Source organism: Eptesicus fuscus, chromosome 8, assembly GCF_027574615.1.
Source record: "Eptesicus fuscus isolate TK198812 chromosome 8, DD_ASM_mEF_20220401, whole genome shotgun sequence".
Classification (NCBI taxonomy): domain Eukaryota; kingdom Metazoa; phylum Chordata; class Mammalia; order Chiroptera; family Vespertilionidae; genus Eptesicus; species Eptesicus fuscus.
Genome location: NC_072480.1, coordinates 20290372 through 20308256, shown reverse-complemented (window position 1 = coordinate 20308256; position 17885 = coordinate 20290372). Strand labels below are relative to the sequence as shown.

Here is a 17885-nt window from a genome sequence, read left to right as displayed (position 1 = left end):
CCGTTGCAGGGAAGCTGGGGTGTGGCGGAGCCCAAAGCAGGGAAAGCCAGCGGGGTGCCTGCTCCGATCGCAGGAGCGAGCCGACCTGGGCTCCTGAGATCGGGTAGCAGGGACGCTGGGTGCAGCCGAGCCCAAGGCCACCGCCCAGGGCCAAGCCCGGACCCTGAAAGAAGGTAGAAGGCGGTGGCCACAGCCAAGGCCTGGGTCCCCGATGCCGGCAGAAAACTGGTGCAGGCAGCCAGGTGAATGAAGGTCTATTGCACGAATCTTCATGCAAACGGGCTACTAGTTAAAAATAAAAGCAAACCAAACCATGTATGCAAAGGTAGTTCAAAATTTATTTATAAATTGGTTAAAAAGAGATTAAAAGATTTATTTTTGTCTTTTACTCATGTTTATACAGTGAATTAAGAAAGTAGGGATTAAAATCCAAAAAGATGCCAAAGCTTCCCCAAACCTGATCTGAGAATTAGCTGCTTAGAGAGACAAGCATACAGTACCCACCCATAGTTCCCCGTAACCTGAAAGCATCCAATGAGCCCCTCATTTTCTCTCTTATTAACATTGCTGTAATTATACTTCCAATAAGAGGCAAAACCAATTAGAAAAATACTGTAACATTTCACTGACAGTAGAGATTAAATATGAGTTCAATAATCAGCTCCTGCAAACACACATAAACAATGGCAGGGAGAAACCTGTCATCCCGGCTGCTCAGCTGTGTGGGTGGGCAGTTGAAGTCGAGGTAAAAGCACTGAAGGTGAATAAAACCGCATTCTAAAAAAGCATCTCATGGCAGTTTTCAAGGTCAGTTGACAGAGGTCAGATGTAAGTAAACGTTTCTCATATATCCTGGAAGAAAAAGAAAACAAAATTACTACAAGCAGCAAAACAAAATTCAAAGCCTTTGTAAACCACAACAAAGTTCCTACAAAGAACACTGTTACTACATCAGGCTTAGGTGACTATTTGTTAATGATTTAAAGTCCCAATGAAATGGCTTAATTTTAGAGTCCCATTCATTCAATCCACAAAATAGTCTCCATCAACAATGTAATGGCTTGTTGAGTGATAGCTCATCGTCTGTGTTCTTAGAGATAGGCTAACATGGGTCCAAATAATAATGTTCACAAATATTGTCACCCACCTCCACAGTTACAGCAAGGACAGGATTAACACAGTGTGGAGCAAAGCAATTTAAATGGAAATATGTGGAGTATATTTGCATTGTATTAGGCAGCAGGAAGGTGACTTCTAAGGAGACTTTGAGAAAGGGGATTGAGTAAATGAGTCCCCTCCCTGCCAACTATGTACAAAGGTCAAGAAATCTCCACCAAGCCATCCAGAAAGTTGGACCAAGTTATAGCTGGGATTCAGACTAGTGCTGTTCTAACACTCTGGGACACTAAAATCTCAGGTTGTCTCATAGGTCATGGAAAATACTTAACTGTCCTTGAAGGCAAAGGATTTAGAATTTTCATCGTATCCCAAAGGGTCTCCCCTACTCGTATCAGAGAAAAGATCACTTGAAGTGCTTCTTTAAATGTCCCACCCTAGGTGTATCATGAATACTAATAAAGAACTCCAAAAAAAACAAAGTGCATTTCTTAATAAAAGAGGAATTTTAAATTATCAAATAATAAATATATATTAAGTAATGTGAGAAGAATGTGATTTAAATTTTAAAAGATTTCAAAATAAAGATCAATTTAATTGGTCTACCAACATACATTTATTGGAGGCCTACTGCTTAAGTATCTATATGATGTTTCAAGAAACTATTTTTTTCTTTCCTTGGTTTTCATCATGTTTTCTGCCTTCTCCCTTTTCTTTTGTCTTTGGCTTTTTACTGGTTTCATTATTTCCTCCTCTCATTCATCAGGGAAACTTAGTCATCATCTATAAACTTCTAAATAAATAACATACTTTTAATATATTCTACATACTAACCATTTGTTGACTTTTTTATTTAAAAACATATTTGTTGCTGAGCTCCTATTTACTCTAAAAATTTGGATATACCTTTTTTTTTGTATTTCCTAAGTAGATAATTATATTATCTGTAGTTTTTTTTATTTTCTTATTTTATTTTCCACAATTGCTCATATCACCTTTATTTGTACTAGTCAGCAACTGAAAAACCCAAATGTCCTTAAATGGGTGAATGGTTAAACAAACTGTGGTATATCCATATTATGGAATACTACTCACCAATAAAAAGTAATAAACTCTTGACACATGCAAAAACTTTGGTGGATTTCCATGGAATTATTTCAAGTGAAAGAAAGCCAATCCCCAAATTTACATACTCTATGCTTCCATTTATATTAATACTTTTGAAATGATAAATTTTAGAAATGAAGACAGTCTTATAGTTCCCAGTAGTTGTGTAAGGGTACTCATTCTAAAAAAGGAGATAAGTGTGGTTATAAAATGCTAATATTGAGAAAAACTATTGTGTTGATAGAATTGTTTAAAATCTTCCCTACTCTGGTGGATACATGGACCTACATATGTGATAGAACTAAGTACACACACAGAGAGAGACACACATATCAAAGTAAAACTGGGAACATCTAAATAAGATCAATGGATATTATCAGTGTCAATATTCTGCAACATCTGTGATTTATAAACTTTCTTTCAATCCTTAGTATGATATAAAAATATTGTTGATATACTTTATGATAGATTTTTGGTGACTTTTGGGTTAAAAACTTTTTTTCAATTCCTAGTTTTCTAGAAGTTTTTATCACAAATAAGTATTGAAATTTATCAAATGTTTTCTCAGTAACTATTGAGGTGATTATATGATGTTTTTTCTAATTTATGAGGTGAATTTTTGTTGTTTATTTTATTCTTATATTGTTTAGTTGTTTATTTATGATAAGCCAAGTTTGTATTTTTTATTTTTATTTATTTTTTTATTTATTTTTTTATTTAAATATTTTATTGATTTTTTACAGAGAGGAAGGGAGAGGGATAGAGAGTTAGAAACATCGATGAGAGAGAAACATCGATCAGCTGCCTCCTGCACACTCCCTATTGGGTATGTGCCTGCAACCAAGGTACATGCCCTTGACTGGAATCGAACCTGGGACCCTTGAGTCTGCAGGCCGACACTCTATCCACTGAGCCAAACCGGTCAGGGCAAGTTTGTATTTTTTAATAAATTCAATTGATAAGGGCATATTATACCTTTTAAAAATTTCACTATTGAATCCATCAAAATTTTGTGATTTTTTAAATCCATGTTTATAAGTGAGACTGTTCTATCATTTTTTTCTGTATAGTCTTTGCCAGAATTTGATTGAAAGTTATGTTTACCTGCTTAATTGTTTTGGGGAATATTTTCTCCTTTTCATTTATCTGAAAAATCTTTTCAGACATTTGAAATCATCTGTTCCTAGAACATTTAGTAGAACTTTGCTGTAATGTATCTATTTTATGGGAAGACAGTAACAAATTAACCTACATAGTGTTTGCATCATTTTGAATTTGCACCAACAATGTGTGAAAGAACAGAATATATTGTCAATCTTTCATTTGGGGAGGGGGGAGTTGCCAAATAATAGATGAGAAACAGTATTATGGTTTAGTTCTTAATTTGTATTCCCTTTATTATGATAAGTTCACTGAGTGCTTTAATTTCAAAGACTATGTTTTTTATTCCTAAAAGTTGTTTTGTTCTTTTTTCAAATCTGCTTGGTTGGCATTGTCTCTTGTTTTGGCTCATTGTTTTAAATCCAACATTTATTTCATCAAATGTTTAATACATAGATTTTTAAAATGCAATTTAGAGTATCACATCATTTAGTTCGAAATCTTTGTTGTTTGGTTGACCCTTGATCACAGCCACCTGTTTCCTTGCGTGTGTGGTAAGTTCTAGTCACTGTTTTATGCTTGGAATACAACCAAAGGGCCCTGCTCTGATGGTATATGGAACATAAATTACCACAGGGAGAGAGTAAGAGTAAATATCCAACAAAACATATAAATTAATGATGTTGGAAAATTATGTTAGAAATTACAGAATGCTATGGGGGAAAAAGGTGTAAAGACACAGGTGGCAGCACTAAATAAATGAATAAGGAATCCTCACTGAGGTGGAATTCAAGAAAATACTTGAAGGAGAACAATTAATATGGATACTTTGGAGAAGAGTGGAGAGGTAACAGCCAGTGTGAAGGCCATAAGGTGAGAGTGCCAGTTCCTCAACTTTTCAAAGAACAGCAAGAAGGAAGCATGGCTAGGAAGAATGAGGAAGGGCAGCGTAGGAGAGTGCCAGAGGGTAAGGTGGAGTCTAGATCATGTAGCACCTGGAAGGTTCCTGTAAGGACTTTGGCTTTTATTCCAAGTGATTTGGAGAGTCTTGGGAGCCATTGGAGGGCTTTGAGCAGAAGAGTGATGGGATCTGATCTGTTTCAAAGGGATCATTCTCATATAGAGAGCAGACTGTAGGTGGGGAAGTGTGGAAGCAAAGAAACCACCGAGAGACTATTTCAAGAATCTAGATGAGCATGGATAGAGGTTGGAAGCAGGACGACAGTGGTGAAAGTGGTGAGAAGCTGTTGGGTTGGATATATTTTGAAGGAAGATTCAAGAATATTTCCTGCTGTATCATCTGGGGTGGGGGTGTGAGAGATGGGTTGCACCATTATGCAAACAGGAAAAAGTGCAGATAGAACATTAAGGTAAAGGGATTAAATGTTAAGTTTTAGATATGTTAAGGTTGAAATATATATTAGATATGCAAGTAGAGATGTTGGGTAGACAAATGGATATGCAAGACTAGAGTTTGAAGGAAGAGGTTTAGGCTAGCAATTAAAATTTGGGAGTAATAAGCATGTAGTATATGTAATTTTATGAGAATAAATGAGGCCACCAAGGTATTAAATAAACATAAAGTTCAGTAGGTGGTCCAAAGTAGATCCCTGAGGCACTCCAATGTTGAGAGGACAAAAAGATGCAGGGAATTCAGCAAAGGAGAATGAAAGACTTGGCTGATGAAATAGGCAGAAACCCAGGAGAGTATAGGGTCCCAGAAGCCAAGTAAAGAAAGTTTCAAAGAGTAGGAAGTGATTCACCATGAAGAATGATGCTGACAGGCCAAACAATAAAGTTTGAGAAATAAACATTGAATTTTGCAAGGTGGACATTGTTAATGACCATGACAAGAGCATTTTTGTTGGACTGGTAAAGTCTAAAACCCGATTAGAGTGGGTATCAGAGAAGTGGAAGGAGAGAAATTAGAGACAGCAAGAATAGATGCCTCTTAAAGTTTTGCTTTAAAGGGGAACAAAGAAATAGCAAGAGGAAAGGTGATAACAATATAATTTATTAATGTTTTGTGCTGATGGACATTTTTTGGTTGAGATGGAACACCTGATGACTGTCCCCCAGTCAGTGGAGAAGACGGAAACTGGTCCAAAGGAAGGGCAGGCATCCAGATGGTGATAGATGTGGAGTTAGAGCTGGGAGCCTGAGGAAGTTCTCACCTTTCTGTCACATTTCTTTCAGATGTGGGAAGAGCCAACACCACTTTGGACTTGGATATGCCTGCCCCACTAAAAAAACATCCACGTGGCCCAACCAGAACCAGGGAACAAACCTGCAACCCAGGTACGTGCCCTTGACTGGAATCAAACGCACAACCCTTCCTCGTGGGCCGGCACTCCACCACTGAGCCACACCAACCAGGGTGTGTTCCTAGCTTTTTAATCGGTGAGGAACTTAAGCAAAGGTTCATAGCTCACTTACAGAAGGCCTACCAATAGTCATTGGTAAGCCCAATGCTTATTCTCTTAGCAGCAGCCCATGCAGTATTAATTTACTTTCCCATCATCTTCCCCTCAATCTCAGGTATTTTTCTAGGTTCTTTCCAAATTTGGGGAATGGTTGAGTAGAGGAGAAAATGTGCTGCAAGTTTCTAAGTCCTATGCAAAATCTGAGTTTCAATCACGTTTCATAACATAAATTCCATGAACATGGATAATGTCTTAAACTCACAGTGCCCCATTTTCCACATGACTCCTACTCACATATTTGTAGAAGTCAATAATATGTAAATTGCAACACATGATGCAAAAACATTGTGTTTGGATTCTTTTCTCTCTTCCATATTGCCTCTTTTCTGAATGCTACAGTGATACACATGAGCATACATTACAGTAAATAGACATGTCCACTATGCATCCTTTGCAAATTTGCCTGATTTCAGTTCTCTTCACTATATATACGTTTGTGAAATCTATCCATCAATTTCAACTACTAGATGCTTTTTAAGAAAACATGTTGGAACTTGTAACATTCCTAACAGCTTATCTTTTAAAAAAAATGATCCTTTGTCCATCAGGTATTCATTAAAGAGGGATCGTCTCTAGAGTTTCCAGGTCAGCAAGCACTTGATTATTTTGCTGTATTTTACCAGTTTAAAGATTTCTATCTGTTCCTTTTTTAAAAAATAGATACATATGCACCTGGGCTTTGATTAAATTAAATTGTAATTGTAAAGCCTAGTGTAGTTAGCTTTGGTTCTATACACATTGTAAACCCCATAAACATATGCATTCCAGCATTCCGAAGTCCTGGTGCTGGTTCAATAACATATGGTGCACACAAAACACATTAAATTCATATTACAAGTGGCAAGGTTTTTGTCACAGAAATCTATAAGGACATTTCATTTTCAAAAAGTGCCTTTAGCTGTAGGGTTTTTTAAAACATCATTTTAGAGTGAAAAATTAAATATTAGTTTCTTTGATATGCTAGTTTCACTGAAAAGAAGTGTATTACTAGAGAATGCTTCCTATTTGTATAACCATATTTCAGTTAAAAATCTTCCTGAGACAAAAAGTTCATTTGTTTGTGTTGTGGGTCTGGGCCAGGGGTGATAAAAAGCCTTAAGTCCAGGCAATCACAGTGAGAACAAGGCAGGTGTCATTTTTTATTGTGATTGGCCAGAGCTGAAAGTCGGGACTTTCTCCCTCTCTCAGAGGCTATTGTGGAATTTACAGCAATCATGCTGGCTGACTGCCCATCACACAGCTGAACAGTGCACAAAAAAATATCTGGGGAGAAGGCCACAGCATATTTTTAAAATTCTCATTGTTTTTATCCTTCAAATTTGAAAGATATTTTTAAAGAGAAAAGGAAAAACTCACCCAGCTGTTACCACCATTCATATTCCAATAGCCTCCAAAGTGCTCCAGGCCACCTGGTTGACTTCTGCCTTGGAGTCGGTCCAGAAAAGCATTATTTACCCTTTAAAACAATGAAAAATGTGTGTAAATGAAAAGCCTGCTGCAGGGTTGAGAGATTTTTGAGAGCTTATTGTGCTGTATGACTGCCTATGGGGATTGCTTCCTCCCTTCAGCTTAGAAGAAATCTACAGAAACTTCTTTTCACATTAACCACATGCCATGCTGTTAACAGCCCTTTGCTGGACCTGGTGCCAGTTGTGGCTCAGGCCAGAGGGACACAGTTCTTTATTTATTTTGTTTTTCTTTTTAAAAAATGCAGTGAGTTAGGGACACAGTTCTTAACTTCAGTTTCACTGGTCCATCTTCTACCAGTTCATCAAGATCTTTCTTGGCCCCAGAGACTGAGAAAAGATAGAACTCACAAAAACTAAAACTCTATGAAGAGAAATCAAAAATAGCTCTGTGACACTGTTGTTGCAAGACAGACATCCCTCGCATATGCCCTTACCCCATTGTCAGTCTTACTAACGTAAATCTCACAAGTGAAAAACAGAAGAAAAAACGGGACAAGTGTATGGGAAAGGGGGTACCCGAACTTTCAAAAGCGGGAATGGGCACATCTTTCACTGATGTTCAGACATACTTGCAGCAACCAATTCCAGAAATTAAATTTAACACATAGGAGGTAAAATCATGAAGAAAGGCAAGAAAGTGATTATCATAAAGGTCAGAATATAAGTTAACTGTAGGGTAATAGTTACATTCTATTTCTGGAGCTGGTTACCTGGTTGTTCACTTTATAAATAATCATTCTAAATATCTGTTTCATGGACTTGGATATTCCTGCTCTACTAAAAAATTTAATTAACAAAGCTTTTAATTTAAAAAAGTAAATTAAAGGCAACAGCCTGCTCTGAGTTGCCTTGGTATGGATGAGTTGAATCAGGGAGGTGATGGCTGGAGAAACATTGTGACCGGTACCCTATGATGTCAGCAAGTTACTGAGGAATAGTGTCATTAAGACTATAAGCTTCTTGTTAGTAATACAATGCCTGGTGCACAGCAGCTACTCAATACACATTTATGGGAGGAAAGGCAGATTGGCCCATCACATTAACCTCCTTTTCAGTCATGAAGATTAGGAGAATGTGGACATGGTGGGTGGCTGTAAGTCCATGACTGTGGGAGGTTTGGAAACTTTGAGGATGGTGATTGCTGGGGACAAAGTCAGAGGCTGGGCTTTTGGGGTGGGTTGGGGAGGGTTACTTGTCTGTGCTTGCTCAGGGCTAGCTAAAATGCCAACTACATGTTGACCCAATTGGATCTCTGGATTATTGGGTTGCTTTTTTCTCAACAACTTCAAGTCCCACCAAGCATTGGTTACATCTTAGTTATTAGAAAAGTTTTTTCCTTTCACCATAATATCTACCCAAGGGACATATTCTGGAAAGCCTGGCTCACTGCAGAGCTCAAGTTTAGTAGTAAATCATCTTTACAGGATCTATCAGCACGCAGATCGAACAGTATCTCACTGAGCTGGAGACACGCATATTAAGAAAATGAGAGCTTCCCCTGCTCCCCTTTAAACAACACAACCCATGGCATTCTGGCCTGCTCAGGCGCCTAGGATAGGTTTTATCCAATTTTTTTGCCAGTAACAACGATGGGCTTTCCCTCAACATCCCCTTCGCACCCCATATCCAAACCACTATAAGTACTGTTGGCTCTACCCACTAAACACCCATTTCTTTCCATGACCACCATTCTAGTCTAAACCACTATCCTCTCTCATCTTGCTTCTGCTTCTACTCCTGCCCTCTGTGATCCATCCTCCATATAACCAGCTTACTAAATCATAAAAGGGATCATGCCTTCCTTTTGCTTAAAACCCTCCCAGGACTTTCCATTAGTCTTAGAATAAAATCACTGGCTTACAAAATCTTGTATCTTCTGGCTCCTGCCTATGTTTTCTATCCTATTTTATATTATTCTCTTCCAGTCATTGGGGACTCAAAAAGTCCAAGCCCATTCCCCCTTTAGGACCTTGCATTTGTTCCTATGCCTAAATATGGGACATCCATATGTTTTGTCTCCACATGACTAGCTCTTGTCCTGTGATGTCACCTCTCTTTTGAGGAATTATCACCTCCAATCTCTCTATCAACATCACACTGTGGTGTGGTCCTCATGGTATGCATCATGGTGTAAAGTAATCTTACTGTTAAATTGTTGACTTGTATTTCTTTCCTCCAGATTGTGATTTCCATGCAGTCAGGGACCTCTGCCTTGCTTAGTCTATTCCCAGTGCTGAGAACAAAGCTTTCCCATGCCCTAATATGTAAAAGGTAAATGATAAATTATCCAGGTGCGTGGTCCTCATCTATGCCTGCTTCTGTGGCTGCAGCTGCATTGTGAAACCACCCATGGCGGTGAAGGCAGGCTGCAAAACTGCTCACTGTCCACTGCTCTCAATTCGCTCAAGCACTGTGCAGACTGAAGCTTGTCACCCATGCAAAGTGATGCAATTGAGCACCAGTTACTAGGACAGCAGAGGGGGTCAACCAGAGATCATGGGTGGTAAAGATATTATTTTTCTCAATTTCTATTGAGAATTCAAATAGGAAAAAAAAGTACCAGTATATATTTTTGTTTACTAATGTTAGAAAGTACATACATTTTATTGCTCTCAAACTCATGCTCTAGATTTTCTCCTCAGGGTTAATTTAGATAAAAAATGTTATTCAAGGATGGTTCAAGTTTCAATAAATCAATTCAGTTCATTTCAGTTTTCAGCTTACAGTCCAGTTCCTTTCAAGTCCTTGACCTCCATAGTCTCCGTCTTTTCTTTTTGGAGTTTAAACTTCCCTCTCTTACTCAAAAAGTTACACCGAATCAGATGCAGGTAGGTGCACTCAAGCTCAATCATGACAGGATTCATTGAAAGCCTGTGAGGAATCCCACAAGCTTTCTATTATAAAATTCAGGCCTGAGTTTTGGCTTTGTGACCTTCAAAGCAGTAGAAAGCACATTGTCTTTTTTACTCTAATAGAATGAATGCCCATGGAGAAAAGCTAACATGTCCCCTCCACACAGATCATGCAGCTTGTGTTGCTGTCCGCAGCAGGAATGAGCACAGCTATTTTGTTCATTAAGACATTACTAATGAGTATTTTCATATGATAACACTGTAAACTCTAAAAGACAAAATTAATATAAACTATTTTCAAAAACTGATTCAGAATATTTTAAAAATGTGGTTAAAGACTCGATCAGTTATTTCAAAACTGATTATTAAGTTTATAATTCAGAGATATTTCTTTATGGATTAAATTTGGATCCACACTTAACTAGAATCAATTGAAGGAGAAAATAAGGTGTAGGAAATGAATACCCCCCCAATATTTAAGTAATCAGCGGTATGGAACTAAACCTAAAGAATGAGGATCAAGGTTCCTATAACAAAAAAAAAAAAAGTAATCCTTTCCACCTCTAATCAAATAACTTGCATTTTTATTGGATGCCTATTGAAGATTAATTTCTTAGCAACAGCATTTATTAATGTGACATAATGCTATCTTTAAGATGCTTAAACCCAATTAATCCTCAAAAAATCAAAAAAAACCTGGTTATACTAACAACTGGTGTTACATAATATCAGGTTTTTAAATAGAAAGACGTTTAAAGAGAAAATGAGATAAACCTATAAAAGATTAAACTAATTTGTGGCCTATTTTATAAAAATGGATAGCAGTAATGCTGTCTCCTTACCCAACAAAATAGTCTAACCAGTGTATCAGAGTTTTGATGTCTTATTATAAGCAGAGGAGAACACATGGATTCACATTTGACATTTTAAAATTATATTGACTGTATGATGGTGGCAGCATAATCCAGTCAAAAGGATGGGAACACCATACATAGTTAGTGGCTACAGTATTGGGAGCTTCTATTAACACCTTTTAAAGCCTCATTTACAAAATGAAACTGCCACAATTAAAAATGCACCTTAATGGTAGGGGGAATTTAAACATGTAAAGGAAGCCACTAAGTTTCAAAATAAGAATTTGCTCCTTTAAATCATGAGAGCCTTTGCATTAAGTTATTCTCCCAAGACACACAAGCTCACTGCAATAAACTCCAATAACCCAAGTGCCCCTCAGGAAAATCCTAACACAATAATGACAGATACGGTGATTATTAACACTGTCCCAACACCAACATGATATTTTACTGGGTACTAAATAGATAATACCTACACTATTAAAAAGTCCTTACTGGTCCTATTTTAAGTTTTTTCCTAATATGTTAGTCAATATAAAACAACTTTATGGCAGTTTTTGTCCGAGCTTTTGTATTCAAGGATGGGTATTTCACCATCAATACTACAAATAGCCATGCATCCTCTCAAAGGATGAAGATGCTTTCTTCCATGGCAAGCAAATGAAATATAGTCTAAATAAACATATAGCTTGAGAGCACAATTCAGCTTTCTAGTGTAAATGTATGCCACCTATCCAGAAAAAAATGGGTATTGTATGTGTACGTACAAAATGTGTAGCAGTTGTCATCCTCACATAAAAAATATGCATTTCAAAACTGCATTCAATATTACTATAGTGCTTGCCTAAAACATTGCAAGCAATTTATAGGTAATGTTTTTAACCAAGGATGCTTCGTTATTAGCCATTTATACCTCCTGTGCTCATCCTGTTGGGTTCTGATTCTTTCTTCCTCCTGTTGTTGTCGCTTAAATTCCAGAAATTCACTCTAGGAACAAGAAAAGATTTAAAATATGGTTTTCAATTCACTTGGTTACACAGAAGACAGCCAAATCAATTACATGTTTAACCTTAGCAGATGCAATATTTCATTTTTGAAACTTTTATTTAAGTACCATTTCCATGTGAAAGTATTTTCTTATATGACTAGGTAGCAAAAAATAATTATGCTTTAATCAAACAATAGCTCACCAAGTGTAAAATAGTGAGATTAAAAAGCCAAATGTGCATGTTCAAGATATTAGATCAAGATATTACAACACACACAGAGGGAATCACAATGTGAGTCAAACTTACCTGTGCCTTACAAAGTAAAAGAAATCAAATTTGTTCCTTAACTAATGCCACACAATGCTATTTATTGGTCATTTCTCTAGCATTTATTTCCCAGCAAATCCAAAGGAACTTACAAATAAATACTGGACTCAATTCTATAGTGCAATTCCATTAGTAAAATGTTTTCCATCCTAGAGAATAATCACTGAACCTATCATTGACAAGTTACTTCTAATATTAGCAGAACTTTGAACTTTCTGGAAGAGATACTGTGCTTTGAAAAGATGATCACCTTACTACAACTTCATCTTTAGCTTCTGACATTCTGATCATCCTCTTAAAAGAGGTAACAACTTCCAAACTCAGTTACTATGTTTACAGTATTAATCCAAAGAACTAGGTGCCAGGGTTTCTGTAATACTCAACTATCTACCTTGAGGTAGACTGAGTTTTAACCTCATTTCAAAGAAAAAAGCAAAGGGAAGGGTGACCAAGCTCCTGTCCTAAGTTAGTGCGTGAGCCAGAGAGACTGTCTAGTACAGAAAATACTGCCACGTTTTGATAAACATATACAACACGTATTTTTTAACCTCCAAAATTCCTTGATGAAAAGTATAAAATAAACTCAAAGTCTAAGTTGACATTTTTTTAAACTTTATTCAAAGATCTTCCAACGTTCTATAGTTCCCAAAATAAAAAAAACTGGTTTCTTATATCGTGATATTACAAATACATTACTCACCCATCCTTAAAGTAGATTATTTAATTCTAATTCCAATATATCACCACCAACAAGGGAAAATTAGAGAGTTTTCTAAATAATTCAATGATATTCATTCAACCATTCCACACACATTCACTGAATACCAAACGCCAACTCTTGTCCTAGGAAGACTCACTTTTTCACAGTACCTTGAAGACTCTTTCATCTTAATTTCTGTCACTGTAATATATGTACATAGTTTTAAAAGTCTGCCAAGTTACAGTACTACTTATTAGTCCTACCAAGCTTACACTAAAATAAAAGACGTGCCAGTCCTCCCCGTGGCCCCCACAATCACTTCAGTACTGTGGATGGTTTCATATTCAATTATCTCCTTAACCGCATGCATATTCTTCTACTCCTTATTTTCCAGTTGTATTATCTTTTGACTTCCTACTATGGAGGAATATTTATGGCTCTATTACCACCTCCATCCTAACCCCGACTTTCCCTCCCAGTACACCACCATACTCAGTCCTCATCCTTACAACTCTCTCTTTTTTTAACTTTCTATGTGGTGGGGAGGAGCTCCTCTTTTAGACTTTTAATTCACCCTCCTCTTTCCAATGCAGCCTTCAGAGGTACCAGGTGCCTATACTTCCTGACTTGCCTTGGGATTACTTCTTGCAAATGAGTTCTGACTTTTCCTTCTCTCCTTTTCAGCTTCCAAAATTGCTGGTATCTTTTCTTTATGGCAGTCTCCTGGACTGTTTGTTCTTATTGGCTTATGCCTTTCTTTCTTAGCCTCACCAGAGGATGTTTATTGACTTGAGGTAGGGGGTGAGAGAGGGAAACATCGATGTGAGAGAAAAACATCTATTGGTTGCACACACCCCACCAGAGATCGAACTAGCAACCTAGGTATGTGCCCTGACCGGGAATTAGGCCCACAACCTTTTCTCTGTACCAGAAGATGCTCCAACCAACCCAGCCACGTGAGGCTCAGTGGCTCAGTTACTATTTTAGATAGAGGCATAAGAAAGGTCTAAGGAGGTGGCTAAAGACCCCATATAAATCAATAAGGGACAAAGGATAGGAAGAAGCAGTTCACAGCCCTGGATGGTGTGGTTATTGGTTGGAGCATGGTCCCAGCCACCAGAAGGTCACAGATTCAATTCCTGGTCAGGGCACATACCTAGGTTTCAGGTTGTCCCTTGGTTGGAGGTGTGTACCAGAGGTAACCCATCTCTCTCTCTCTCTCTCTCTCTCTCTCTCTCTCTCTCTGTCCTTTCCCCCTCTAAAATCAATTTAAAAACATTTTTAAAGAAGAAGTTCAGCTTGGCCAGTATGTCTCAGTGGTTGATCATCGACCTATGAACCAAGAGGTTAGTGAACATGTCCCAGTTGCTGGCTCAATCCCCAGTAGGAGACATGCAGGAGGCTGCTAATCAATGATTCACTCTCTTTTTCTTTTTTTAAAAATAAATTTTTATTGATTTCAGAGAGGAAGGGAGAGGGAGAGAGAGATAGAAACATCAATGATGAGAGAGAATCATTGATTGGCTGCCTCCTGCAACCCCCTAATGGGGATAGAGCCCACAACCCTGGGCATATGCCCTTGACCAGAATTGAACCTGGGGCCTTTCAGTCTGCAGGCTGACGCTCTATCCATTGAGCCAAATCGGCTAGGGCTCAATGATTTTCTCTTACCACTGATGTTTCTATCTCTCTCTCCTCGCCCTTCCTCTCTGATAATCAGGTACATTCAAGCACTTTGGGGAGTGTCTAAGGTAGTAAAAACTAATTTAGTTTTTGGAGGACAATATAGCAATAACATCAACATGTAAAATGTACCCATCCTTTGAAGAAGTATTCAAAGATGTCTGTATAAAGACCATCACAGTTGTACTATTAAAATAGTAAAAATTCAAGAACAAGTCATAATGCCCATTAATAAGGAACTGGCACAATAACTTAGACCATCCACGCACTGGGATCCTATGCAACAGTTATAAAAATAAGGTAGATGGGGAGAGGGGAGGCCACAATAGAGACATCTCTTACAATATATTAAATGATAACAGACTCAGAGTAGCTTTCTTGGGATTGCTTGATGTAAACAGAAAAGATACACATAAATCCATTTCAAGTTTAATGTTGGTGTGCATAATATTTAAAACATTTTTATGCGAAAACACACCTAACATATTAACTGGAATTACCACTGGGGAGAGAAACATGGAGGGTATATGGGCAGGGTAGGAAGTTTAAACATGATATATCATTTTATCTCTTGAAACCACATGAATATAGTACTTCCTCATACCATCAACAGAGGTTTATCTGTGTGGGACACCATTTCTGTTTCTTTATGCTTTCCTTTGTTTAAAAATCCTAATAGGATTGTTTTTAATACTTGAAGATGTAAAAGAGCAAAGCACTGCATTATGATGCTAAGAACTGTCAGGGTGGAAAAAAGAGGATGGGAGAGAGAAGCAAGCATGCAGTACCCTCTGACAGAGGCAAAGAGCAGGGCGAGGAAAACACCGAGGGCAGCAGAGAAATGGGGATGAGGAACTGATGAGTCCTCGTCATGCAAGAACATTGCCCCAGACAGCAGGAGAAGCTGTGGATTGGCTGCACTCAGGATTATTAGTCTACAACTAGCAAAGCATATTTACTAGGGACAGGCTGGCTTTCATTTGGTACCATGAAGGATAATTTCAACTAATGGATTTGTTCTGCTGAATTGCCACTACAGATGCATTCACATGCTTTATGAGCATATTTCTGGTTCATTTACTGGATTCTCATACAGAACTGCACTACCTGGTTGGACAGATACAAAGTAAGTTGTTTCTGTTCCAAGGACTGAGCTTTGGACATTAAGGAAATCAAAATGCTCTGAGCAGGAAAGACATGACACACAGCATCCGAGACACTGTCAAGTCCTTTCCCATTCTACGCACACTTGTTAAGCACCAGTCATTTTTAGACACCTAGCTTCATGCTAAAGGTACAGATGCAAATAGACACAACTCCACCCTGAAGGAAATCACAGCGGGAGACGGACCCAGAAATAACCACAATACAAGACAGAAAGAAATGCATTGCTGAACACAATTTCAAGCAACGTGACATAGGAATATGAAGGAAGTAAACAAGAGAAACAAGGAGCAGATGTTTCTGGGTGTTGTTTGATATTTTAAGTGTGCCCCTGAAGACTTCCAGAAGAAAAAGAGCCTTCTTACTGCTCTACACAACTCCCTACCTTCAGAAAAGGTGCCACTCAAAGAGAGTACTTAATCTGATAAACAGAATATCATCCTGGAGATGCCAAACACAGAACTTCCTGTAAACATAGGCCAGTAGTATATGGTAAATGAGGACAACACGGCAACTGTTGCTGCTGCCTGTGTGTGCCCCACAAGGGCTGCCCTTGCCAGAGGAAAGGCTGCTGTGCAGGGGAGCTGCAGGTGGGAACCAAGAGTCAGTGCCGGGGCCCCAGCTGACAGCAAGAAGTAAAGGGGTTACCGTTTCCAGCTAGAAGTTACAGAAATCGCTTCTGTGTTCCCATGTACCCAAAGGTTAAATGTACAGGGCTGGATGCTTGAGAAACCAGATGAGGCTAGGGTGAAAGGCATGCTCCACAGCAAGGCTGTGGTGCAATAATTGAAGACCAGGACAGGGTCATTTTACAATTATGTCTGAATCCCAGCGAGGCGTGTCCTGATACGGTTCAGCTTGATGCTTTATGTAAGCATTAAAGTGTCATCACCCAGAAAGGACACACTTCTCGCAGGAGAGGATGTCCTCTCACCTCAACAAGGGGAAAAGGACAGAGGAGACAGGGAGTTAAAGAACCCCTCTATTAATTTTTTTTTTAATAGAGGAGAGTTTTGAGGGGAGAGGAAACAGTTTAGAGAAGTCTAGTTCTGCTGCTCCCCACAGTAATGCCTTCACCCAGAAGGACAAAGGCATCCTTAGCTATGAGAAAAATTAGAAACTACCCCCCAAAATTGAGAAGATCTACCAAATCAAAGGAAATAAATACTAATGGGTAAAGTAGAGGAGTCAAAATTAGCATTTGTAATATACTAGAGGCCCAGTACACAAGATTCATGCCCTAGCGGAGAGAGGGATCCCTCAGCCTGGCCTGCACCTTCTCACAGTCCAGGACCCATCAGGGGATGTCCTCCTGCCGGCTTAGGCCCACTCCCTCAGGACTAGGGGACAGCTCCTATGTTGAGAGTCTGCCCCCTGGTGATCCGTGCCCATCATAGCAACTGGTCATTCTGCCATTCGGTTGATTTGCATATTAGCCTTTTATTATAAAGGATACGTGCCTTCTATTATTGTTAGTTCTGTCATCTATAATAATAAAAGCATAATATGCTAATTAGACCAGATGGCCAAACAATCTTCCGGATGACAATCTGGACGACCTTCCAGACAAAGCCGGGGCTGCAAGGGCCAAGCCCCTTGCATGAATTTCGTGCATCAGGCCTCTAGTTACAATATAAAGGAAAGTAGAGTTCCAGCTACAACAATCATTGAATCACATAGCTCTATATATAGCACTCAGAAATATCTTCTATTAACTTTCTTCTTTAAAGAAAATTTTTTTCTTATAAAAATCATTCAGCATGGAAAATTATGTATAAAGTATAGAAACTGTAAAAAGAAAACAGTAATCACTCATTAAAAACTCTCTACAAGAGATAAGCTCTTTAACATGCCATCATATTTCCTTCATGTCTTAATTTATACACATAGATTATACTTTACCATCACTTCAGGTCATATCTATAGAGCTACCATGTGCCAGGCATTAGGAGAAATTCTACACATACTTTCTCTCACATAATCCTAGAAGTGATGTCATGAGGAAATAACATTACTCTCAGACATACAAATGAAGCTTAG

General features: G+C 38.3%; 1 protein-coding gene across 1 annotated transcript in view; it reads right to left on the bottom strand.

Annotated features, from left to right (window-relative positions):
- Positions 1-324: 324 nt before the first annotated feature.
- Positions 325-17885, bottom strand: part of EPSTI1 (epithelial stromal interaction 1) — a 108897-nt gene continuing 91336 nt past the window's right edge. Inside the window, exons 9-11 of the mRNA XM_028151565.2 lie at positions 11896-11969; positions 7164-7263; positions 325-852 (exon numbers count right to left, since the gene is read on the bottom strand). Of these exons, the coding sequence (XP_028007366.2) occupies positions 844-852; positions 7164-7263; positions 11896-11969 (183 nt within the window). The 3' untranslated portion in view covers positions 325-843. The remainder of the gene's footprint in view (positions 853-7163; positions 7264-11895; positions 11970-17885) is intronic.